Source organism: Corvus hawaiiensis, chromosome 22, assembly GCF_020740725.1.
Source record: "Corvus hawaiiensis isolate bCorHaw1 chromosome 22, bCorHaw1.pri.cur, whole genome shotgun sequence".
NCBI classification, from domain to species: Eukaryota; Metazoa; Chordata; class Aves; order Passeriformes; family Corvidae; genus Corvus; species Corvus hawaiiensis.
This window is the reverse complement of record NC_063234.1, coordinates 867,831-893,697: the sequence shown is the minus strand read 5'-3', so window position 1 is coordinate 893,697 and position 25,867 is coordinate 867,831. Positions and strand designations below refer to the sequence as shown.

The window sequence follows — 25,867 nt, the reverse complement described above, 5'->3', positions numbered from 1 at the left end:
GGTCTTCGAGTATCTAATTGCTGCTGAAAATTTAATGAGACAGAGAGGAATGATTGTCTTTGAACACTGGAAACATTTCTTATCCCCATCTGCTGCTGCTTTGGAGCCACTAATTTCCTGTGACAGCTGGGAGAGCTGCACTGAGCAAAGGATGATGGCAGCCCTGAGGGGTGTGAGAAGTGGCTGAGCTTTGGGAAACTGGTGGGATGAGACCTTGCACAGTAGTTTGGTGCGTGGGTGGGTTTCCCTTGCAGTCAATGGACCTGTACAACAGGTTGGGGGAGAAAAAAAATGAGTGGATAACCCTGTGTGTCCTTGGTACCCAGCATTTAAAGGAGTACTTGGTCCTGTTCCCATGATTAGCAGGTGGAAGTGGAACACCAGGCGTGTTAAAACCTATCCTGCTCCTACTTTGGACCCACGGGCATCTTTCCTGCCTTGGAGGTGTTTCTTCTCATCCCCTAAATCCACCTGACTCTCCTTTGGGACTTGGAGTATTCCCCATCCTTATTGCACTGTTTCCCGTTTGAGAGCACTCTGCAAGCACCAGCCAAGGTCTCTCCCCTTGTCTTTGGGGCTCACTCCTTTTCTTCTACAGTCCATGTCTTTTCCCTCTAAATGCCTTTCCCACTCGTTTTCTCCCAGACTTGGTGCCAGCCAATTTCTAGGGTTCCCACAGTTTTTCAGGTGAAGAAAGAACAGTTGTATGACTGAGGTTGTCAAAGGAGCGCTTTCCAGGAAAGGAGTGAATCCCAAACCGTTTTACATCTCCTACGTGGGCAGTTTCACACACAGACGTGGATGTGGCACCTGCCCTCGGTGTTGCGCTGCTGTTTGGCCCTGCGGCTCCGGAGCGAGCCGCGTGTGCCTCAGGGACGCCGCCAGTGCGGCAGCGGGCGGCAGCCACGTCACGCTTCGGACACTCCGTGCGCTCGGCCGCCAGCATCGATCGCTGCCGCGGGCGCTGCGCTCCCCGCCGGCATCTCCGCTCCCCGCCGGCATCTCCGCTCCCCGCCGGCATCTCCGCTCCCCGCCGGCATCTCCGCTCCCCGCCGGCATCTCCGCGCAGCCCCGGGGCGGGTGGGGACAGCGGCGCGGCGGGACCCGAGCGGAGCCGGTGTCCGGGGCGGGGCGGGCACGGCGGGGCCGGTGTCCGGGGCGGGGCGGGCACGGCGGGGCCGGTGTCCGGGGCGGAGCGGGCACGGCGGGGCGGGCACGGCGGAGCGGGCACGGCGGGGCCGGTGTCCGGGGCGGAGCGGGCACGGCGGGCGGGGCGCGGCCCCTCCGACGCCCCTTTGCAGGCGGGGCCGGGGCGGTGCCGGAGCGGGGCCGGGCCGGGAGCGCGGGAGCCCCGCAGCCCCCGGGACCCCCCAGGTGAGCGCCGGGACGGGGACGGGGGGAGGCTGGGGCCGGGGAGCGGGGCCCGGGCGGGGCCGGGGGCTCCGGGGTGCGCGGCCGGCGCTGCGGGGCCGCCTGCGGCAAATCCCGGCTCTGCTCGGGCGCCCTTAGCAAAGAGCGCTGCTCCTCGGGAAAAGCGCCTCTGCTTTGTGGAGATGGGGGCTCTGCGGAGCCGCTGACCTGCGGGGTGCGCGGTGGGAGCTGCTCGGGGGGTGCCCTTGGCGCCGTGTCCCCTGTGCTGGTGGCAGCGCTGGGATGGAGGGATGGAGGGAGGGATGGATGGATGGATGGCAGGCAGGCAGGCAGCGGGCTGGGTGTTTTGTCCAGTAACCACTCATCACCTGCCGGCCCACCCCACGGGGTGCTGGTGAGCTCTGGTGCTGCTGGTGAGCTCTGGTGTCTGCCTGGCCTTTAGGGTAGGTTTGGCACATGGCACCTTGTCGCCACAATTGTCACTCCCAGGCTTGAGGAGTGGCAACACCCGGTCATCCAGACCTTCCCTGGTGTAGGACTTGTGCTGCCTGGCTCAGTTGTTCACAGCCATGTGTGTTTCTGCTGTGGGTTAGCTTTGGATCATGTTTTTGGCAGGGCATGAGGGAGTCTTTTAAGAGCTCCCAGAAGAGAGTCTCAAACACGGTGCACTGTATGTGCCTGAGATGGGAACCTGAAAGTTGAATGTCATGATAGAGGTCATTAGAAATGCATGACTTATTTTTTGTTTTCATCAACAACATAGACTCGGGTTTCTGGTATTGTGGAGCAATTGGGAACAGTTGAAAAAGCCTAATTTCAGCAACTTCTTTCGTTTTATCACGACTTCCTCCAACTCCCAGGTTCTGCCTGTGTTAGCAGTAATAGCAAGAGTGCAAGGATCTCACATCACTTTGCCAGCATTTAAGAGTTACAACATCCTTCATGAGTTACAGACTGTACTTGTGCATGTGAGAAAGCTGAAACACGGAGGAGTTCTTTGTTTGCTGTTGTGCAGCAAACAGTTGTCAGGTTTGGGAATGGAACTTTGCACAGTGTTGGTTTTCAAGCTCTTGCTTTAACCACTAAATGTATGGTTTCCCACTAGATAGTTCCTCAGGCAATACTGTGAACTTGCCTAAAAGCTGACTGGAAGTTTCCACCAGAGAAAGGTTCTCAGTCTCCCATCAGATGCTTTTCTCACTCTCTGGTGTCTCTCTGCCTCTCTCTCTGGTGATACTGTTTTACTCCCAGAATGAGGAATGGCTTTACATCTCTTTTTCTTGCTTTGCATGAACTCCTCTTTCCCTCCCTCTGGCTACTGCTTCTGGTGGGATCTAAGGTTCTACTGAGCTTGAATGATGAGAGATGGCTCTGATGCTTTCCTGGAGCTGGGAGCCCCAAAAACTGCAGCCTGGTTTTATCACCACATGTACATTCTGCTTTCCTATCTCTTCTCTTGCTGACAACCCCTTTGATCATCAGCCCTGCACGCAAACAAGGTTATCCCCAGTTCAGATCACATTAGTGTAGTTCTGCTTCCATTACTTTTCCCTACGAGCCTGTTCTGTGGGAGTGTGTGTGTGTGTAAGGGGGGCATTGAACAATCTAAAAGCTCAAAGTAGTCTTTATTTCATAATGGAAAGGGCCCAAGCCAAGGGATTCTTTAGCCCCAGTGGTTGTGTAAAGCTTGATCCTTGTAGTTTCCACATAGCTAGAACATTTCCATGGAAGGTGGGAAAATCCATGGTTCTCCAGTGACATCTTGATGCACAGAAGATGCTGATTTTTGTTAATTAAGTGCTGTTTTTTATCAGTGCCTCTGGTAGGGAAGAGGATGCTCTGTAGTGTCTCAGAGGCCTGAAGGGTTAGGTCTGGGCATTTTTGTCCCTTGTCCAGGGAGAGTTCATGGTACATGTACATCCATCCAATGGTTTGTGTAAGTAAAAGTCAGATTAATCAGGGGCTTAGAAATCTCTAAGAAAAGGCATTGTCAAAGCAACATAACTGTGTGTCTGGTATGTAGAGCTGGATGAACAATGAACTGCTGTTGAAAGAATGAGTGAATCAGTGCAGGCAACTGTGTGGCAGGATAGGAGAGATCAATGTACAGAATGGAAGCTGATAATAAGAAAACAACTTTATTTAGTTTTTATATTTGGTAGAAGTCGTATAATGGTAAACCAAGTAAAGGAAATTTAAACCCTAAAACTAGGGTTTGAGGAAGATAAAAAGCCAGGCTCTTGATTTTAGGAGTTGCTCAGTGCTTGAATGGTTCCCCACACCTTTCCAAGGGGTCCAGAGTGTTTTTCCTACCTAGTTCATGAGCTGAGTTTGACACATGTGCGTGTGTTGAGGGTGGAAGCACAGACAGCTCTGGTGCAGCTCGGGTTTGTACTGAAGGTGCAACCCTGCCCAGGAACTGAAGGAGAACAGTGATGGCCTAGTGGCACAGCTGGGACACTGATCCTGTTTTACAGAGGGACTCCTGGAAGTTGGAAAGGAAAGGAAGCACATCTGTTGGCACAAGAGCAAAGTCTGACCTGTTACTGCCGCTTACGCCAGTGGGAAGCAGCTCCAGCGTGGTTCTGCTGTGGGATGAAGTGACTGGCGCTGGGTGTGAGTCTCCAGCAAACCCTGCGAGGGGGCGGCCCCCTCCCTCCCTCTGTCCCAAACTCCCACGTGCAGGTGCAGTTTGGCACACTTACCTGCTGCAGGATATTTCCCAGTCTGTCTTGAAGGGCAATTTGTGTGTTAATTTTACTGTCAGTCAGCACTCACGTGACTTGACTTGTCTGCAGTGTGGACTTGTTTCACCCTGTGACCCCAACCAAAAAATCAAGACCGAGCTTAAAACACTTTCAGAACACACTGAAGTGGCTGTGGAAGCTCCGAGCTGGTTCACGTCTGCCGAGTGTCCTGATTGTGTGGTAAAGCCATGTCAAACACGTGTGTACTTCAAAATTCCCGTGGTCTCCTCCCCCAGCCAAGCCCATGCCTGCAATGAAAGTGACTTCCTGCAGTCTCCCACGCAGCACATCACCTGTGAGCTCTGCACTGCTCATTTCCTATAAACTCGAGAGGTATTTTGGTAGTCCTGGGGTTTAGTAATTTTTCAATTTGTTTGTGGGTGTTTGGGCTTCCGTGTCTGTCTGATGCTGCAGCCTCACAGAGGTTTGGAGGACGCTGCTCCATGTGTCATCTTGCTGCTTTTATTTTTTTGTTGGTTTTTACCTTTTCCTCTCCAAAGCAGTTGCATGTTGTAAACACCAGAGCTGTGGTTGATAAACTTCATGAGAGGAAATTTGTGTTAGTAAGTTTTATGTCGGCTGCTGGCTTGTTAAATACTGCCTGGGTGGTTTCAGATGTGTCCACTGCGCTCTGACACTCTTCGTGAATTTACCTTTCCTCAGATTCCTCAGCTGTGTTCCCTCCTATTACTGATGTCATGCCTATATTCCCTGCATGGGATCCAGTAAAATTGAGGGTTTATTTCTGTCCTAGTGCCTGGACTCGTCCCGTGTGCACATCAGCTCTGCCTCTTTGGTAAAAATACACATTAATTACCTTCACACTAATTACTGCAAGGGGAAAACCCTAAGGAGGGGAGAGCAGCCTGTAGCTTTCCTGCAGAGTAAAGAATAATGAACTGAGGCAAAGGGCACAGGGGAAGTTGTGGACTTGCCTTCATCTAAAAAGTGGAATTTCGTCTCATGATTATTTTCCTCCACCACTTTTCCTGCCCAGTGATGAAGAGGTCTGGGCATTGTATGATAGGTTCATTGCATGTGTGACTCTAAGGAAGTGATTAGTACCGATGGATTCATCTTTTCTGATTGCTCCCCAGGAAATTATTCCACACCTCAAAATTAATGGGGGATTATGGAGCAATTGTGGAGTCTTTGCTGCTTGTGCTGGTCTGAACCAGAGGCAGGAGTCAGTGTGGAATGGCTCCATGTGTGTTTCATTCCTAATTTCCTAATTTTACTTTCACCTTACAAAAATATTCCACAGAGCAGAAATACCTGTGACAAGGGGAGTAGACTTGAGTTCCCTGGGAACTGTGTGGAACAGCTTTGTGTTTGGACCCATGGAAATCCATCCTTGGGCGTGTTCTTGGTGCCTTGGGGCCTGTGTTGTGTGACAGTGGCGCTTCCCTTCCTCTGGCACGGTCTGAGAAGTCCAAGGCACCGCTTGCTGTGCAGAGTTTGTTTATCTGCAGCCTGAAAGCAGCAGCTGTGGTGGCCCCACAGCTCGGTGGGCACAGCCCATGGGGAGCAGGCACAGCCCATGGGGAGCAGCAGCTCGTCCCACAGCTGGGCTCTCCCCTGTGTTGTGCCTGGCTGTGCCTCGCATTGTCACAGCCAGCCCTGAGGTCCCCATCCAGCGTGCAGGAAAGGAAAGGAAGGAAAGTTCCCTTCCTCCTTTTGGGAAGAGGCAGCAGCGTGTACCTGCCTTGCTCCTGAAACCGGTGCTTGAGGGCTGTGGGAGGTGTGGCTGGCGGGAGGAAGAATTGTTACAGCAAGGTGTGGGTGGGGGAATGTGGAAGTATTCTAGCAAGAAGATGTTTTGGGGTATGTTGCAGCAGGAAGGGTGAGACCCGGGAGTGTCTTACTGTAGAATGTGGGTAGCTGCAGCCCAGTGTTGATGAGGAGGGTTCTGTGGGGGCCTGGGTACCTGCTGAGGTTGGTTCTGTGGGTTTACATCCCTGTAAAACACAAAATTCTGTCTCACCGTGGCTTGCCCTGGCTCTGAGGGATACACAAGTTGTACAGGAAACTAATTTGTCAAGTGTAGATTGATTAACTTGAACTTCAGGCTACCAGACCTACAAGTCTGAACCCTACCATGGTATGAGATTTCTAACACTAATGTGTCTGCCCACCAGAATGAGAGTCTGAGATTATGCTGAGGCTTTAAAAATGGACAATTATATTGGAGAATGTTGGGGTTTTTGTTTGAAGACTGCTGCAGTGAAAGACAAAGAGTATATCTCGAACAGCTCCAGTAGTGTAAACCCTGCCAAAAAGGAGTGATGCTGCATTCAGCTATTCATAAATGGTAAATGACCCAGAGAAAAGGGAATTGTAATTACTTACACACGTGGGGTCAAGATAGCGCAAACAAGGTTAGAGCCTGGAGAACTCTGTTCAGTTTCCCAAGGCAAAGGGGAAGAGGGAAGTCAGGTGGTGCAAAAGTACCCATCTATGCAGAGCTTGCCTCATGTAAGAACTGCCACACTGCATCAGATCTGAGCTCCAACAAGTCGAGCATTCTGAATTTAGCAATAGGAAGGGGAGAGACTTGGTAAATGATGTATTAGAGGTGGTGAAAGTCCAGAATTATTCTTCCTTTGGTATATTCACTCCAGGTTCTGTTGGAAAAATCCTGCATCCTCTAAATCAGAGAGTTTGGAAAGACAAGGTGTTGAGCTTGAACTGACATTGTAGTGCTCATGGCTTAGAGAGGTACTTCATATTCTCTGGGATGTGGTGCCAGATAGAAATCCTCAGCAGAAGGAAGCAGCTCAGCCATTGCTGTGTCTGTCTCTGCTGGTCAGTAGAGTTGTAGTTTGCTGATTTAGGCTGAGGTGGCAGATACAGCAGAGACTTGCTGTTTTTATTGTTGATGAGCAGAAAACAAGGCCAGTTTGTTTTGCTTTATTCAAATTTGTAACCCCTGCCTCCTCCCCCTTGCTCCCCTCCCTGCTAAGGCCCGGGGGGGGTGGTTTGTGGTCTCTCTATCCGGTGGCTGGGTGATGCAGCCTGTGTGCTGAGGAAGCAGGACAGATAAAACATAGCTCATATTTCTGGGAATCCTGACCTCACTGCTGACAGGGAAGTGGTGTGTTCCCAGGACCTGGCAGATAAGATGCTGGGCTCCTTGTGCTGAAGCCCAGGGCTGGCTCATGAGGAGCTGCCAGCAGGACTTTGTGGTTTGGGAATCAGCAGCACTTCGCTCAGCTTCTTTCAAAGTCTCTACACCCACAGCTGCAAAGCCGTATTTAAAGTTGTGAATGGGGAAATTTTGTGCTGGTTTCATGGGCTGAGGGTAAGGGACACAGACTTGCTCAGGGCACGTGCAGGGCTGGGTTTGGAGCCGTGGCCGTGGAGCACCTTCCAGGCTGTTCCTCTGCTGACCTGGTGGAAAAATTCTGGTGAGAGGGAATTGAGGTGAGCTGGTTTCCCTGCTGAGGTGGTTGGAGAGAATTAGAGCCACTTCCCTGTCTCTTGCTGGGACCCAGTGCCAACAGTTCCAGAGTCTCCCAGCACGTGGGGACACCACACTCTGCCACTTGTCATCTGTGCAGGAAACTGGAGATTTTATTGCTCTAGTATTTTGCTTGTGGGCAAGTGGATGGAGACTTTGTTACAGGCCTTTTTGAGAAAGGAAATGTCTGACAGGCTTCTGGTGAATGCCTTTTGTTTCATCCTGTGTTTGAAAACAGCAGTTTGTACCTGATAGCGTTCAGCTTCTTGTTCTTGTCTTTGCATTCCTTGGGTGTACTGAAAATAAATTGCAGCACCCTGCCAAGGGATAGGCTGCAGATGGAATTAACAAACCTATTCTGATTGCCTCAGCCTTCAACTTCATTTTTCTGTACTTGTAGAGGGGGGATGTACAGCAGAGTATTATTTGTTTGTGTGTATAAAAATGCATGCATACTTGGAACCAGCAACAACTCTTTCTCCCTCTTGCAGACTGGAACTGAGCTCTGGAAAAACAAAGTGGAGCTTGGAGCATGTGGCCTGAGGATTGCCTTACACAGCCAGGGGTAGGAACTTACTGTTTGTCTTGGCTGCTTGGTCACAGATGAGCTATTGGGACAAGTGTCTCTGTTCTCCAGAGAAGATAATTCTCCTATTTCTTAGTCAAATGCAGATGTAGATGTTAATTCTGGCCTAGAAGAGATTAAGAGAGGGTTGCATTGAAATAGAAGCAAATGCTGTAGTTACATGTGGCTCAAAGGCACTGGAGTGGAATTTTTACTAAGGTCCATGTTTTCCTGAGCTATAAGGCTGTGCTGACCTTCCTTTCTTTGGGTTCTTTTGCACATTAATTTCCTACAGAGTCCAGCACAGAACTGAGCAAACAATGTGTAGTCAACATCGACAGATTGTTTTCCCTTTTCTTGCAGGTGGTAGCTAAGCAGTGAGCAGGATGCCCCCAGGCATTTACTGCCCTACGGAATTCTGGTCCAAGGGGGAAAACCAAAACATCCAGGTGGACTTTTTGCTGCCCACAGGCATATACTTAAACCTCTCTGTGCCCTGCAATGCCAGCCTGGGCACCATCAAGCAGGTAACAGCCTTGTACCAGCTGTTAGTGACAGGTCTGTGTTACAGCCAGAGGCCCATCTGCTCCAGAGTTTTGCCTCCAATAGCAGGCACTTAGGATGAGAGTGAAAAAAGGGATGTGAAGTCATGTGAAAGTGCTATCTACAGGGAGAGAAGGATCTTTGGGAACCGGATAGTGTTGACAAGACTTGAGAAGCTCTTGGCTCCTGTCACAGATTTCTTGTTACTGGGGGCAAGTTACGTAACCCAATTTTGCTTCCAGTGTCAGTAATTGCTCTGTTTCACACGGCCAGAGGCAGCAGGTGCTTACTGTGAGATATTCAGGTGGGGGTTATTTAAATGCTCAGGTTGAGGGATTTACATTGCTTGAAACAAAAGGCAAGCGTGAAGAAAGGAAGTCAGTTAAAGGCACCTGCAAATAAACCTACCCAGCCGTTCAGCACAAGCTGGAGCCACCAGACTTGTCTGAGGAGCAGCCTGGGATTGCAGGTCCAGGAGTGCTGTGAGGAGCTTGGGCTGTGCTCTGCCTTTGCTGTGTGCTCAGGGAGAGGTGGTGAGTGGCAGCAGCAGAGTGAGGGCAGGGGCAGGCTGGGGCGGCGCGGGAGGGTCACGGTGTGCGCTGCCCCGCAGGTGCTGTGGAAGCACGCGCAGTATGAGCCGCTGTTCCACATGCTCAGCGACCCCGAGGCCTACGTGTTCACCTGCATCAACCAGACGGCCGAGCAGCAGGAGCTGGAGGACGAGCAGCGCCGCCTCTGTGACATCCAGCCCTTCCTGCCCGTCCTGCGCCTCGTGGCTCGCGAGGGAGACAGGGTCAAGAAGGTCATCAACTCCCAGATCAGCCTGCTCATTGGGAAAGGTCAGTTCACTGGTCACGGCAGGCGTGCTGGCTGTGGGTGGAACGTGCTCCTGTCCCAAACAGCCTGGCTGCCTGTGGGACAGTGCTGGAGCCCTGCTTGTGCGCTGGGACGTCAGCAGGTTTGGTCTCCAGTGGATGCAGAGAGGGAACACTATGTGTGCAGACCCAGGGAAGGTGATGCTTCCTGCTGGCAGAGCACTGGGGTGTTGAGTCAGTGCAGTTCTACATCATAAATAAGTGACTGCTGGTAGCTTGGCTGACTCTGCCTTTGGCCACATGTTAAACACGTGTTCAGGGAGTCTCGAGACTCTTTCACAGACGTTTGAGGAAAAGGCTTGTTTCCCCCAAAGGCTGCAGATGCTTATTTTGCCTTCCTCTCTTACTCTCCACGCAGGTTTGCACGAGTTTGACTCTGTGCAGGATCCAGAGGTGAGTGATTTCCGCACCAAAATGTGCCAGTTCTGCGAGGAGAAAGCAGCAAAGCGGCAGCAGCTCAGCTGGGCGGCGTGGATGGAGTACAACTTCCCCCTGCAGCTGGAGCCCATGGCCAAGGGCCTCGGGACTGGCTCTTTGCAAATCCCCACCAAGAACATTTTTGTCAACATCAAGTTCCAGTCTGGCGGGGTAAAGCACAAGGTTTTCTGTCACAGTGTTTGATGGTTTGTGCTTTTCCTTTGGAAGCCTCTGTGTGTTTGCAGACAGAATAATGTGTGCCTGGACAGTGTTTCCATGTGTTCAGTGTTCATTTTCATTCTCCAGATTCCTTTGCATGCAGTGATGGTTGGGAGGGAGACTGAGCCTCCAACCCAGGGAGCTGTTCTCCCTCCTGAACATGCACTGGGTGTGCTGGTTAGCTGGAAGCTGAGGTTGCTGCACGTACATGGGGTGGAAAGCTTTTTGGATTTGGGTAGGAAAGGAGCATAGAATCCAGTACTTGACTTTCCTTTGGAAGCTCAAGAGCCTGCCTCAGCTCATGCTCAGCAAACACTGCTTGCAGGCACTGGTCTGTGCTGCCCATGGGCCCTGTTCTTGCCTCGTACCCTCGGTTCGTGTTTTGCATGTTGTGCCTGGGCATGGAGCAGGGTCACCCTCACGGGAGAAGGGCCTTCCAGAGCAGTGTGTTTGAGCACAGTGACCCTTACAGCCTCTGCCTGCTGGTGGAATGACAGTGGGAAGGTTCTTAGTGACTGGCAACCACGTGAACTGGTGATTCTGCTTAAACTGAAGTTCCTGATTTCCAGCCTCGTGCTTGCACTGCTGAAACTTGCTCCTGCCCAGTTTAGCAAACATCCCTAGTTATCATTGGCTAATGTGTGTGTGATTGCACCTTCCTATCCTGCTCCTCACTTCCAGCAGCAGGAATGTTGTTCCCTGTCTGTGCCATTTCAGCCCTTTGCTGGTATCTGACAGTTTGCTGTGTTGTTGGGATTGCAGGAGAGCTTCACGTTCCAGATCTCCCCCTGGGAGTTCCCCATCACCTTGATGAGCTATGCTATTAAGAAACAGGCTACTGTGTTCCGCCACGAGACCGTGCAGAAGCCAGAGGACTACACCCTGCAGGTGAACGGGAAATGTGAATATCTCTATGGGAACTACCCCCTGTACCAGTTCCAGGTGAGCCTCGTGTCTTTATCAGTGGGTCTGTTCCCACATGGCCTTCCCTTGCTGGGAGTGTGGGCTGGGACATGTTGTCAAGGAGACAGTGCTATTTACAGGAGTGCAGCACATCAGTGACAGGACCTGGATGCTGCTTAGGGCAAAGGGTATTTCCAGCAACCTAGAAAATCCCTATTTTTGGGGGGCCGGTGATCTAAGCCTGTCCCTGGGTGCTGAGTGCTGTGTAAATACATTTAGAGGCTGTGGTTCTGGAAGTATCTGCTTGCTTGTATGGTGAGCTGAGAGTTCTCCTCTTGAAAATTGGGCAAGCAATCCTGAGTCATGTGCTCCTCTGGCAGGGCAAACTGCTGCTGAGAGTGCTGAATCCTCCTCAGTGTTTTCCCTTAATGCAGCCATTTGAGTCCATTGATGAAATGCCAGCTATAAAAGGCACTTCATATTCTCAGTTCTGGCAACATGAGCCCAGCGAGTTGCAGGTTTACAAAGCAAGAGGAGATAATTGAGAACTGGAATTCGATTGTTGCTGGGTCCTTCCCTGTCTCCCTGCACGGGTTCCTGCCTGGGCTGGTGCTGGTTGGCGCGGTGGCTCTGGCCAGGCCCGGGTGGCTCTGGCCGGGTGGCCCTGGCTGACCCTGTCCCCTCTCAGCACATCCGCAGCTGCCTGCAGCGGGGCCTGACCCCCCACCTGACCATGGTGCACTCCTCTGCCATCATTGCCATGAGGGACGAGCAGACCAACTGCATCGCCAGCCCCCCAAAGGCGGCCTCCAAGCCCCCTCCACTCCCCAAGAAAAAGGTAAAAGGGGACCCCTGGGGTCACCCTGGGCTCGTTTGTTGGTGGACGTGCTGATCTTGGCTGGGAACAGCAAGTGGGTTCTCCCTGCCCTTCTCAGGACAGGTTCCTAGCTGGGGTCTAAGATGGGAATTCCCAGCCAGCCTTCCAGCCCCTCCACAGCTTCCCTGGTTGTCCCAGGCCTCTCGCTCTTTTCTGTGGGAGAAAAAAGCATGGAATGGGAGATGAGTTCTGGTGCTGGCTTGAGAGGCCTTTGTTGCATCTATTTCTGATTAGAACCCTTTTGTCTTTCCAGCCGAACTATGGCTCTCTCTGGTCCTTAGAGCAGCCTTTCTACATCGAGCTGGTGCAAGGCAGCAAGGTCAATGCAGATGAGAGAATGAAGGTGGGTACTGGCTCACTCTGGGGGTTTGTACTTTGGCTTTCCCAGTCACATCCCTCTCGTTTGTGTGGGGAGGACAGTGGTGGCTGACAGCATGATCTCACCTGCTCCTGTGGGGCTTCATTCAGCCTTTGGGCAGTTTCTGAACTGCAGCACAACAGGAATGGGGAGGGAAGTGGCCGGCCAGCAGCCCAGCATTAGAAAAGCTGCTGCACAGCAGACAGAGCTGCTGCCCTGAGGTAATGGCATTGTACAGTGCTGGGCAGGGAAGCTGAGCAGCAGAGCAGGGGAAACCCAGCTCTGAGGAGAGAGTGATGGGAGAGGTGGTGACTGGCAAAGGGAAGGCAGAAAGCAGGAGGCAGCAGAGCCCTGGGATATGCAGGGTGTTTGCCATGAAGGGGGAGCAGGAAAATGAGGAGAAGGGGAACAGCTGCTCTTTGGGAAAGGAAGGAAACTGGGCAAGAATGTGTTGCATTATTCAATATGCAAGTCTGCATGAAGTGAGAAGGTAACAACGCACCTACTGAAGCAGAGTAAAGAGAGAGAGAAAGGAACTGGATCTCAATGGATCAGGAAAGAGATGGGAGCAGGACACCCTGTTCAGGGGAGCGGCTGCCCTGTCCCATTCCTCTTCCAGTGATGTGTCTTCAGCGAACAAGGCAAGCCCCTGTGGATTCATGGTGTGCTCTTATTTTTCCTGCCCTCAGCTGGTGGTGCAGGCAGGTCTGTTCCATGGCAATGAGATGCTGTGCAAGACAGTGTCGAGCTCGGAGGTGAACGTGTGCTCGGAGCCGGTGTGGAAGCAGCGGCTGGACTTCGACATCAACATCTGTGACCTGCCCCGCATGGCCCGGCTCTGCTTCGCCCTCTATGCCGTCATCGAGAAGGCCAAGAAGGCTCGTTCCACCAAGAAGAAGTCCAAGAAAGCTGTAAGTGAAGCCAGCCTGGGGCTGAGCCAGGCAGGCCAGGGCTGCAGAGCACAGGACATGATTCTGAACCAAGTGCCCTTTGCTTTCAGAGAGCTTTATGTTAACAAAAGCTTACAGAGTAATGGCCAGTAACTTCTTCAACAGGAACAGGAAGCTGAGGAGTGGCTGCCTGCGAGAAAGGCTGTTTATATGTAATTTCTTCTCAAGAAAAACCATTAAGAAACATACCCAGCATCTGACTGGACCTAAAGAGGAATCACTTGTGTTGGTGTCCCTGTTTCGCTGTTCCGCAACTTCCTTGTTTTGTAGTTGAGGTTAAACCACCACCTGTGTTGCATTTTCTTTCTAACAAGGTCTTTCTTGCAAATCCCCAGTGCAGCAAATTACCAGCCAGGGAAGGGGAATAAACTGAGGAATGTAAACACTGGTTATGGCAAAGCTTTAGACAACGTAAAGTGAAAGTGCAGATTCTTCAAGGTTACTGTTCAGGTGTTGCAAACTGAGCATAGAAAGTGTTAAATCACTTTGGAAGCTCTTGATTTGAGCATCTTAATCAGAGGTAGTGATATTTCTCACTTTCCTCAGCTCTATTCCAGAACTTCTAGCCCATTAACGATTTAGTAACTAAAAGGAGATCCAAGTGCAGCCTGTAATTGAATTGCTGGTTTCCCAGAGCTGTAACTTAAGCCTCAAGCTCTTCGCATGTGAGACTTTTCTTTATGAGCAGCAAAGGCATTTGTTCCTCTGCAAATTATTGTTTCTGTGACCACAAAGACACTGTTCTCGTGCCTTAAGGAGAGGATTACTCATGCCATCTGTACTAGAGTGCAGAGGAATGAGGCACTGATGAGTGTGATAGAGAAGATTTCAGTTCTGCTCACTCCTCCTCACTGTTGGGAGGTTCACTGAGCGTTGTTGTGCTGACATCAGTGGAGTTCTCAGGGTTACTGTGCAGTCATGTCTGGGGGCAACAGCCAGCTCATGAATCCTGCTTGTGGGGACCAATTTCTGGGTTGAAGACTTCAGACTGGAAACATTTTGAGGCCAGGACCAGGATTAACAGTTTTATTGTTGGGTTTCTTTTTTATTTAAGAATAGCAGAACCCCAGCTCCTGCTGGAGGTTTTTGTTGGACAGAAGATCTGATTCATCCACAGGCTGGATGTTTGTGGTCACACTGGAATAATTTTCTGTTTTGAAGCAGTCAGAAGGAAATCTTGCTGTTCTGATTGACAAAACACAACCAGTCTGTTTAGCTGAGTTGTTAAGAGGATCTTATTCATGTGTGTTCTGGTGCTGGGGAAAGGTGGATGCATTCTGATGAACTTTTAGTATAAAATCACAACATTCACTAGAGCTGAGCACTGCAAAAGAATTTTTCCCCGTGGTGAGCTACAGCTCTGAGTGAAGAAGCCAGAAATCATTTCAAATGGTTGGTAAGGGCAGGTTACAGTCAGAATGCACTCTGATATTTCGTTTGTTTGTTTTGATTGTTAATTTTTTTCCTTACTCGGAGGTTAATTCCATATATGTTGTTTTTATGCAGACTGTCCAGAGCAGATAGGTGGGACTAAATCATTTACTACCACAAAATCAGGCATGTTTGCAGGCTGACTGGATGAGTCAGAGGGTTAATGTCACCCAGAGGGTTGGCTTTCAGTGTTTCTCTAAATCAAGCAGGAGATGTCTGTCTTCAGAATGCTGGATCCTTGTTTTTCTGGACCTTATCCACCAGAAATCTTGCCTTGTGTTTTGGCAGGCTCTTAGCTGTGGTTAGATGTCATTTACACTGTTAGAAAAGGTTATTGCTGGCAGTGGTGTTTTGTTTGGCTTTTCCCTGTGATCTGGAAGTTGATGTGTCAAACGGGATTTTACTGAAGGTACTTGGAGTAATCAAATCAGCTCCAAGGTTTGCGAGAGGCTGCTTGGAAGTGACTCTTTTTGTCACATTAGAGGGAAATGGGGTCTCTGTTACCTCCACCAAGTGCCTGACCTGTGGGGTAAGGCTGCATTGTCTGGTATGCCCCAGTGGAACCAGATGTCTCACTGTGGTTCCTTCAAACATGACACTGTTTGTGGCTGCATCGGTGCAGAATTTCTGCCATGTAACCCCTTTTCCACTCAGTTTCTGTGCTTGAGCCTTGGTGTGATCTGAGCTCTGAGTGCTGTTGTATGAGGTAAAGTGTTCCATTTGGGGAACCTGGAAAGCTTAGGTCACTCATGGAATGTGTGTCTGCTCTGGGGCTGGGAGCTGGGTGAGGGCAGGGGACAAGTTCTTTGTCTTGGCCATGTCCTGGTCACTTCACTTGTTGGAGTCTCCCTCCTCCAAAATGAGTCTGGGTTGGATTTGTGGGGTTTATTTTGGGGGTGTGGCAGGGGATTGGCAGCATAAAGTTTGATTTCTATAGATAGTGTTTATTATTGTACAAAGGAGCCAAGCCTTTTTTTCCTATTATGAGCTATTTCTAGCATCCTTTGTTTCGTTTTCCAAAGTCGTGCCTACTCCACGTTCCCTGTTTCAAAATTAAAGTTCTCCTTCCCCTCAAACTGTGAAATATATGAAGTATGTCACAGCTTCCTAAAATACTGAGTGTACAGTAGTAAGGCCTTATTGGAAACTTAGAGATTCTTCAGCTATGCCAAATATCAGGTGGTGAAGTTTTAGGCACATTTGTGGGGAGTGTTTGGTGCCATTTAGCACTACACAAAAGACCCCAGGTTTTGGCAAATGCCCGATGCCATCTTGTACTCTTAATTTAGAGAGCTCAGCAGGTCAGCAGACAGGATGTCCCTTTGCAAGGGGATCTCTCTCGTTAGTCCTTCTGTTCCCCTGCTCCAGCTGGGCAGGTGCAGCTCCCCACGAGCGCTGTCTTCCCGCAGGACTGTCCCATCGCCTGGGTCAATGTGATGCTCTTCGACTACAAGGACCAGCTGAAAACGGGGGAGTGCTGCCTGCACATGTGGTCCTCCTTCCCAGGTATGGCAGGAGAGGGAGCTGCTGTCCTTTGGCATCCTTAGTCTGCACCAGGAAGTGGAGTGGTCACTGCTCTGTCCTGTGATGGCAGCTGGAGCCCTGCCAAGACAGGGCTTTGTTGAGCTTGGCTTTGCACATGTGACCTGAGAGGTGGCCACTCACCTAAGGATGTCACATGCCCCTCACTGGGGAGAGCTCAGGAAGGTGAAGTGCTTGTGGCCAGGCAGTGCCCAGGGACAGTCTCTGCTCTGCTTTCTGCACCAAAGCTTCGCAAGATTTGGGCTCATGGGTTTTATGTACTTTGTTTTTCAGATGAGAAAGGGGAACTTCTGAACCCCATGGGCACAGTGCAGTGCAACCCCAACACTGAGAGTGCAGCAGCCTTGGTCATCTGCTTCCCCAGCGTGGCAGCACATCCTGTGTATTACCCGTCCTTTGAGCAGGTGGGGCACAGGGACACTTTTCTGGGAGGCACAGGAATTCCCTCACTGTCCCTTCCAGTAGGGAAGCTCTGGGGCAGCCATTGACAGGGACTGGCTGCAAGCAAACTTGATGAATAGATATTGTTGACTGAAATTTTCACTTTTTCCTCTTAACTAATGGACCTTTGAGTGAAAACTTTTCCAAGCTGTGAATTACTGAGGTAAAGCTGCTCTCATAGATGAGCACTTGTTTAAAAAATGGGTTTAACTGAGCTGCCTTCAAACTGCATTAGGCTCTGTAGGAAGGAAGAGGAATAAAGGGGAAATGAGTGAAAGTAGGCAGCTCCCTCCCTTTCAGCAGAGTGGTAACATGCTGTGTGGGGTGGAGATTTTCCATCTGTCACTGCAACTGGCCAGACAAGTGGAAGAAGAAATGTGCCTGTTACAGGGAAGAAAGGGGATCTGCTCTGCCAGAGACACGTCTGTGCTCCCCACGAGGCAGGGGTGGCTCAGAGGCTGGAACAGGCTGTGCCAGGGAGAAGGGGGAGCCCAAGCAGAGGTGGCAAGTGGCTGATCTCCAATGCAGCACAAATGCCTGAAGTGATGGTGAGCTGCAATTACAGAGGAACTGAGGAGCCTTTCTCAGACTCTTTATTTGTGTCCCAGCTGCTGGAGTTGGGGAGGAATGGAGAACAACCCCGAGCTGCACCAGAAGATTCTGAGGAGGTGAGTCTTCTGGCATCCGTTTTCAGCATGGACCAAGTTGTTTCCACCTTATGCCCCACCCCCAGCATTTTTCACCAAACTGGGTCATGCCCCAGTCCTGCAGGGTCTCCCTGAGCTGAGCAAGTCCTGTGGTTGGGACTGAGCCCTGTGTCTGCTCTTTCCTGTGCTTGCTGTGAGCAGAAGTTGCAGCTGAAGGAGATCCTGGAGCGGAGGAGCCACACGGAGCTGTACGAGCACGAGAAGGACCTGGTATGGAAGATGAGATACGACATCCGTGACCAGTACCCACAGGCTCTGGCCAAGCTGCTCATCATCACCAAATGGAACAAGCATGAGGATGTTGCCCAGGTGAGGATGTTGGGGCTGGCAGCCAGGGCTCCCTTTCTGATCCATCTTTCAGTGTCCACATTCCTGTGCCGTGTTTGGGAGCCCAGCTGAGCAGGGGATGCTTCACAGTTTTCTCAGGGAAGTTCCCAGCTGGTACCAGCTGAGGTCTCATTCTTCTGGGCTCTGTTTGGCTCTGTGGGCTGTCCCAGATTCATTACTGGCCAGCAAGGTCTTGTTTATCCCTTCAAGAAACTGGAGGCAAAAAAAAAAATCTGTTTAATTAATGGGAAAAAAAGAGATCTGGATTGAATATTCTTAAATGATAGTGAGAGATCAGCACAAGCCACCTCAAGGGATCAGTTTTTGACCTGGTATCTGCAAACTTGCTGTGAGGCATCTATAAATAGTGACCCCCTCATAAGGAGCTGCTCTTTCATCAGTAGAACTTCAGATTCACATCCATTGTCATAAAAACCTTGTTCCTTCTTTCTGCTATTTTCTTTTTGGTCATTCCAGATGATTTCCCTGCTTCAGACCTGGCCAGAGTTGCCTGTCCTGAATGCCTTGGAGCTGCTGGATTTCAGCTTTCCTGACCGTTATGTTGGTTCCTTTGCTATCAACTCCCTGAAGAAGCTGACGTAAGTGTTGGCCCCCGGGGAGAGGCAGCGCCCTTTCTATTTCTGCTCAGGGCTGTGAACAAGAGTGACAGCCTTGTCTTTACAAAGGGCTGTTACAAGTACACTTGTGGCACTGAAGATAAGGTTGTCTTTCATGTTTCCTTTCTGTCCACAGGGATGATGATGTGTTCCAGTACCTGCTGCAGCTTGTCCAGGTGCTCAAGTATGAATCCTACTTAGACTGTGAATTAACCAAGTTCCTGCTGGAAAGGGCATTATCCAACCGCAAGATCGGCCACTTCCTCTTCTGGCACCTGAGGTGAAGAGCAAATGTTTTAGGCTTTTTCTCAGTAATCAAGTGAAACCAGCATTTACTGGGTCCTTCATTGCTCTGTGAAGTGGGAACTGCTGCTTTTTACCTTGGGTGACTCAGTAAGAATTATTCCAGGATGACACAGTATAGTTTTTTTGTTCATTTATTTTTGTCTTTTGTCATTGTAGTGGTGGTGTTTGGATTAGGTTCTGTTTTTAGAATTTATATATATTTGTGAATATATACACACATGCATGTGAGCTGGAATTTGCTTTGGGTTTCCATGGCCCTGTGCCAGCTCTGAGCCATAAGCTCTGAACTGTTCTTGCTCCCCAAGCGATGTTCTCAAAGGAGGAGTTGGTGACTGAGTCACCCAGAAAGATGTCTCATCACCTCAAGCAATGGTTTTCCTCCATCACCTTCTGGGCTGGGGATATTTATTTTCCTTCCCCATTACAAAGAATCTAAACAGCAGCCAAATATTCTGGTGTGTCCCCCCCTCCTGGTGCTGGTGTGAATGGGAGCATGAGTCACTCCCTGCAGTGAGTCAGCACTGCTTTAACCTCCCTCCTTCCCTGCCTCCCTCCCCAGGTCAGAAATGCACGTTCCTGCCGTTTCCCTGAGGTTTGGCCTGATCCTGGAAGCGTACTGCCGGGGCAGCACCCACCACATGAAGGTGCTGATGAAGCAGGTACAAATTGCTTTGGGCCAGAAGGTTGCCTTCCCTCTTGCTTGGGGCTGGTTCTCAGCTGTTGGCTTTCCCAAATTAATGTCACCAGTAATAAATACAAGAAAAGCCTCGTAAGGGCTGTGTTGGTTTTGGCGTGTCCTGGAGGTCCCCAGCACGTGTGGCCTTGCTCGTCCTTTACTCACCCACACAGGCTGCAGTCTGTGTCTAGAATGCTTTGAAATGGTCAGAGCACTGCTGTTGTGAGGTCAGTTGGGTGAGGTGCTGTTTGCTGGGAGCTGATTGCAGTTGGCTGATTCAGAGCAGGGGACTCCCTTTCAGTTGCTGTGTGCAGGTACTCCTGGCATTTTCCCACTCTCAAACCTCTCTTACCTGTCAAGGGTCACTGTACCAAATTCAGAAGTGAGAGACTCATCTCTAGACAAAGTTGTAGCCAAGCTGTGCCCATGAGCCAGTGCTGGTTCTTTTCAAGACTGAGCAGCACTTTTGCACAACCAGAACTCCCCAGAAGCACTGAAGGACAGGCTGGGCTCTAGGTCTCATCCTCACTTTTCTAGCCAGCGCACCTCACTTCTTCCTTTGGTGCATGATAATGTGCTTTATTCCTGCTGCAGTCATTACCTTGCAATGCATTTGTACCCAGCAGAGTATCCACAATTAATTATGGATCTTCCTCAAGCAGATATTACTAAATTTGTTTTGTTGCAGTATATGAAATTGCTACAAATTGAAGAGAAAGTAAGAGATGGAACCAAGGTTTACATTTCACAGAAAATTTTAATGTTTTTTAAACTTTCTCCAGGAATTTCCTATTTGTTAACCCTGTTTCATCCCTCCCTTTTTTCAGGGAGAAGCACTCAACAAGATGAAAGCTCTGAATGACTTTGTGAAAGTGAGTTCTCAGAAGGCCACCAAGCCTCAAACCAAGGAGATGATGCACATGTGCATGAAGCAGGAAACCTACAGGGAAGCCCTTTCCCACCTCCAGTCCCCCCTGAACCCCAACATTATCCTCGCTGAAGTTTGGTAAGGAAGAGATCTGCACCTCTGAATTTGTGCCAAAGGCTTTGTTTCACTCTGGAGCCAGGCTTTGGGTTATTCCAAGGTTCTTTCCTCGTGGAAGTCCCAAGTCCATCAGTCGTTGCTGTAGGACTGGCAGCTTGGATGACTGATATTTTAATAGATGGAAACCGATGGTAATATTTTTATTTCCTCTAGTGTGGATCAGTGCACCTTCATGGACTCCAAAATGAAACCATTGTGGATTGTGTTTAATAATGAAGAGACAAGTGGAGGTGGAGTGGGTATCATTTTTAAAAATGGAGATGGTAAGTCTTCATTATGCCTGTGCAAATGTATCTTTTAGTCTCAAGTATTTACTGTGGTGGGAAGGCCTAAATATGGACCATTAAGATGTTGTGTAAATGAGGACCTTTAATGTTTTTGGGTGAGTTTTTTGGCAGTAATCTGAAGACATAATAAACTCCCCTCTATATTTCACCTGCTTCCCTCTTTCATTAAGATTTTAGTGCAGTGGTAACTGGATACCCTTGGACAACAAAACCAAACCTGATGTGGGGAGTGAAAGAGCTCTGCAGGGTTGGGGTGGCTGCTGCTCACTGTTGTGCCCAGAAGGGGATTTCTGAAGTGCCACACTGACTCCCATGGGCAGAGCTTTGGCCAAGTCAAGTAGCCTAAACCGCTGCCAGTAAAAATCCTGTGTGGGCTGAGGCTCTGGTGTGTGGTTTTACGTTGTTACTGCCCCAGCAAACACTGCTCACTGCTGGTCTTCTTTCCTGGCTCAACCAGCACGTGACAAACGTGGCAAAGGCTGCAGGCACAGAGCAGGGGGGCTTTGGGAGGTACTTATGACCCTTTTTCCTCTGTAATGCTGCCCAGATCTGCGCCAGGACATGCTGACTCTGCAGATGATCCAGTTGATGGACATCCTGTGGAAGCAGGAGGGCCTGGACCTGAGGTGAGCAGTGTGCACACAGTTGTCCTCCTGCACTGATAGATCAGGGGTGGTGAGGCTGTTTTCTCTGCAAGCTCCGAGGTCTGTCTGGTGTTCTGGGAGCATCTGGGCAGGTTCTGTGGGGCTGGGGAATAGAACTGTAGAGGAGAAAGGGAGGAGAGGGGCCAGGCAAGGGAAAGCTTAAAAGTCAACACCACCCACTTGTGGGCAGGATTTCAGTGGAAGGGTTTCTTTCATCTCTGCAGGATGACCCCTTATGGCTGCCTCTCCACAGGAGACAAGACGGGGCTGATTGAGGTGGTCATGCATTCGGACACCATCGCCAACATCCAGCTCAACAAGAGCAACATGGTGGCCACGGCCGCCTTCAACAAGGATGCGCTGCTCAACTGGCTCAAATCCAAGAACCCGGGGTGAGTGGGCGCAGCTTTCCCTCCCTGCTTCCTGCCTTGCTCCTTTTCCCTCAGCTGTGCACAGCTCCAGGCTCTGGCTGCTCCCTCATGTGGATCCATGTGAGCCTTGAGCAGAAACAGAGGCCTCTGGGTTACTGTTTGCAAGCTTTGTTTGATCTCTGATAGCCTAAGGCAGCTCTGACCATGGGCTGGACCCAAACCTTGATCCAGAGATACACAGCCAGCACAGGGCCAGCTGGAAGAAGGGCAGCAGGAGTAATGCCAGAACTGGGAGGTGAAAAAGGAAGCAGCTGTGTGGCTTGGGGGGTTACTGGAGAGGAGGAGAGCAGCAAAGCATCAGTGCTGTTCTGGCACAGCAGGGCCCTAACAGGAATCACTCCGGAGTCCTGTGTGTCCTTTGGATCCGTGGATATACAGAAATGAGTTAATTTAGTTGAGACTAAGTCAATTCCATTGAGATTGTGGCCACAACCTTATTCAGATCCCTTCAGCTACAGTCAGTTATTGCAGTTCATTTTTGTAAAGCAGGGGTGGGAGTCCTGCCTCCAGAGAGCACTACAGGAATCCAAACGAGCTTTCCTCTCTTCTCCTGCAGCTGAAAACAGCTTTCCCCGTGGGGCAATACTGGAGTCCAAAGTGAAATTATCTTTCACTCTCTTTCTTGCCATCTCTAGAGATGCCTTGGACCAAGCCATCGAGGAGTTCACCCTGTCCTGCGCCGGGTACTGCGTGGCCACCTACGTGCTGGGCATTGGCGACCGGCACAGCGACAACATCATGGTCCGGGAGACAGGGCAGGTAATCTGGGATTACCTGAGCAAAGGAATATTGTCTCTTCCCAAAGGAGGGCCATGGGCAAGGTCATTTTTCTCTCTCCCAAAACCCTATGGTCGTGATCTGCTGAATACAGTAACTGGGAAGTAACTCAACACCAATCAGCTAAAACAGGTAATATTCCAAAAATATTTTTTCTTATTTTCAGCTGTTCCATATTGATTTTGGTCACTTTTTGGGAAACTTCAAGACTAAATTTGGTATTAATAGAGAACGAGTTCCTTTCATCTTAACCTACGACTTTGTGCATGTCATCCAGCAAGGAAAAACTAACAACAATGAGAAGTTTGAAAGGTAAGTGCTGGGAGTTAAACTTCAGCTTTTTAAGCTCTAAATTTTTAGTATTTATTTCCACCAATATGCAGCCTCTAGCTGCCTGTACACATGAAAGTAAATAAATTATTAACTGGAGAGAGTATATAGCTTTGCTTTACAAAATGGTTGAGTTTGCAGCCTTCATTCCTTCACCTCATCTACTCCTGCACAGGTTCAGGGGTTACTGTGAAAGAGCCTACATGATCCTGCGGCGCCACGGGCTCCTCTTCCTGCACCTCTTTGCACTGATGAAAGCTGCTGGGCTGCCAGAGCTCAGCTGCTCCAAAGACATCCAGTACCTAAAGGTAAGAGGCAGAGCCCAGGTAAGGAGTTAAAACTGAACACCTGATCTTGTGGCTGGGTGAGGAGAAGGGGGTTCAATGTGCAAGGACAGATTCTTAGAAGCAGATGAGCTCCAGGACTCACTGTTGTGAGTGGATGCCCAGGGTCCGTGTGCAGGACATCAGAAATGCCAGGTCCTGGTCCTTGGAAATCCCTTCAGGTTCTTCACCATGAAGGCAGCAGGTGCCAGCTTGCAGGGAAGGAGACCCAGCTCTGGGCTCTAATTTCCTAGTTTGCCTCCTGAGTTACAACCACCCATCCCTGGCAGCTGCAGAACACTCTGTACGAGAGCAATACAGAACCTGCTCTTTCCCTGCACCAACATAAGCTGAGGGTCCAAGTGTTTATCAGAGAAAAAAAACCCTGCAACTACAGGAACAATTAAAAACAATTGATGGCAACTCCATTCCTCCTTTCAATGGAGTAATTTCTTATAAATAAACATCTTACTGGTTGAACAGTGAATTGTTCAGTTGTGCACTGATTTATGCCTCTTGCCTACAGGACTCCCTGGCCCTTGGGAAAACTGATGAGGAGGCACTGAAGCACTTCAGACTGAAGTTTAATGAAGCCCTGCGAGAGAGCTGGAAAACCAAAGTGAACTGGCTGGCACACAACGTATCCAAAGACAACAGGCAGTAGAGCAGGAGCCTGCACCTGCTCAGGAGAATGTAACAGCCCCGAGTCCAGCACTGACTGCCAGGTTCCCAAAGACAGAAGAATGGTCGTGTTGAAGATCCCCCACCTCGTTCCCAGAGATCAGACATTGCTGCATGACTGAAAAACTGTTGGCCTGTCCTCAGCCACACCACGGTGGCTGCCGTAGATCTTTGGGGGACAAGGGAGAGACTTGAGGCAATAAAACTCCTGTGTACAGTAAAGGTAGGTAGAGGTACTGCACCCTTAAGAACTCCTTAAGCTTCAAGTACATCTTTCAATGGAAGAGTTGAGGCAGTTGTAACATCCCTCCAGTGTGCTAATGTCTGTATTTCTATTTTCTTGGAAATTTAGCTGAACAGAGATTCCCCTGTGCCTGTAGCCCATCTTCTAGGTCACCACTGTTACAGCTTAGAGGCATTAACTTCAGCATGTGGTCACTCTTCCTGCCCTGTGTCAGTGTCCACCAAGGTGGGTCAGCACACAGCACACTGAAGCTGACTTGGACAAATGGTTTTACTCTGCCTTGAGACAGGATAAGGACATCCCAGCTGTCATATTGCTTTCTGTCTGCTCCAGAGGCCAAAGTGTTCTGAAACTGAGCTGGAACTCGGCTATTGCTGTCTAGAACTGATGGCACAAGAGCAGCTTTGGAGTGGCCACTGGATCAGGTACTTACTTTGCTTTCCCAAGTTAGGCTTTAGTTGACTCTCAAGTAATTCCTGCATTTCTGCATTTATTTTGGTTTCAAACCTGAAAACGCTAAGATTGCATTTTCAAATTAAAGTACTTACTGCTGCTTTTTGTAAAAGATGTTACGCTGTGAGGTCTGTTCTGGTTTGGATCGATCCATACAAACCCTCTTGCCTCTCAAGCACCTGTTGGTAGAAGCAGCAGTTCTGGCATGGAAGACACCTCATTTTGATTTACTCTAACCCTGGGAGAGCCCCTTTTCCTACACTTCCAGATGATACTGTGACTGAAGCACTCAGGCTCTAACAGCTGCTTTGGTACTAGAGAGAAATACTGCAGGATTTAGAGCTCTATGCAGGCTGATCAGTGAGAAACAGTCCTGTGCCTCTGCTCCATTTTAGAGAGTAAATATTGCTATTTCCTTGCTTATTAAACTAATTTACAGAGCAGAAAGTATGCAAAAAAAAAAATCTTGGGCCCTGTGCAAGGTGAGATGCACTGAAACTACACCCCTGATCAGGTTCTTGTGGAAGGGAAGACACTACAATTCCAGAGCTGGAAAAGCAATTCTCTTGCAGTGCCAGAGCCTGGTGTTCAGGATGCTGCAGCAGTGGGACCTTGCTCTCCTCAGTCCCTCCCAGGTCTCACAGCAGAAATGTCAGGCCCTCAACAGCTTTTAGAGCAGTGGCTCCTGTCCTGTCCCTCACTTTGAGAAGTGCAATAAATAACACAAAGGTGTATCAGTGGCAAGAACTGAGCACAGTTTTACAGAGGTTACTTAGTCTGGAAACCTGACTTACCTACAAGCAGTAAAAATTCAGTGAGTCATCCTGTGGACCTTCTTCCTTGTACACCCTGGGAGAGCATCTTGGATAAATCTGACAGCTCTGTTGACTCCAAATTCACAAAGCAACAGCTCACCTGATGGTTTTCAGTAAGCTGAATTGTACTAAAGATTGAAAAATAATTTTCAAAAATATTCCATCTCATTACAAGTGGCTTCTCATTTTTATAAATATGCTCACAATGATAGACCTATTTCTATTTATTTAGAGATGTTTCTGTCATTATTTTTTTTTTAACTCTGTACAAACTGATTGTGCTTATTCTGTTGCCTTGAAAAAAGAAGTATTTTTTTAAGCCAAATTGTGGTTCTGCAAGAAGAGAATGTTTACATGTTTAGCTGTTCAGTTGCTTTAGGTACATGTTTTGTAAATAAAAAATATTGACAAATTGTACACAAATGCTGCAAAGTCCTTCTGTGCTTGAGAGCAATGACCACAAAACTCTCCTACTCCCCCAGCAGAGGCAAATTAACACCATTTA

At 49.5% G+C, this 25,867-nt stretch overlaps 1 protein-coding gene across 9 annotated transcripts; it reads left to right on the top strand.

Annotated features, from left to right (window-relative positions):
* Positions 1-1,060: 1,060 nt before the first annotated feature.
* PIK3CD (phosphatidylinositol-4,5-bisphosphate 3-kinase catalytic subunit delta) lies at positions 1,061-25,785 on the top strand. Of its 9 annotated transcripts, XM_048326630.1 has the most exons (26): positions 1,332-1,374; positions 3,849-3,987; positions 4,234-4,451; positions 8,070-8,143; positions 8,507-8,670; positions 9,297-9,525; positions 9,920-10,149; positions 10,960-11,139; positions 11,789-11,938; positions 12,231-12,320; positions 13,025-13,246; positions 16,126-16,222; positions 16,532-16,662; positions 17,308-17,367; positions 17,548-17,715; positions 18,211-18,332; positions 18,487-18,630; positions 19,216-19,315; positions 20,160-20,338; positions 20,531-20,640; positions 21,212-21,290; positions 21,533-21,700; positions 22,375-22,498; positions 22,683-22,828; positions 23,022-23,154; positions 23,696-25,785. In XM_048326630.1, the coding sequence occupies exons 5-26, from the start codon at positions 8,530-8,532 to the stop codon at positions 23,831-23,833; spliced, it is 3,141 nt and encodes a 1,046-aa protein (XP_048182587.1). In that variant the 5' UTR covers positions 1,332-1,374; positions 3,849-3,987; positions 4,234-4,451; positions 8,070-8,143; positions 8,507-8,529; the 3' UTR covers positions 23,834-25,785. The 9 variants fall into 9 exon arrangements, with proteins under 9 accessions (XP_048182592.1, XP_048182587.1, XP_048182590.1 ...); XM_048326633.1 differs by lacking the exon at positions 4,234-4,451; XM_048326631.1 differs by having other exon boundaries at positions 3,849-4,413.
* The last annotated feature ends 82 nt before the right edge of the window (positions 25,786-25,867 follow it).

Bases quoted from the DNA above. Each gene is read 5' to 3' on its own strand.
- PIK3CD (XM_048326635.1), top strand. From the start codon at position 8,530: ATGCCCCCAGGCATTTACTGCCCTACGGAATTCTGGTCCAAGGGGGAA. The intron at 9,526-9,919 runs GTCAGTTCACTG...CTCTCCACGCAG, and splicing joins CAGCCTGCTCATTGGGAAAG to GTTTGCACGAGTTTGACTCT. The intron at 23,155-23,695 runs GTAAGAGGCAGA...TCTTGCCTACAG, and splicing joins AAGACATCCAGTACCTAAAG to GACTCCCTGGCCCTTGGGAA.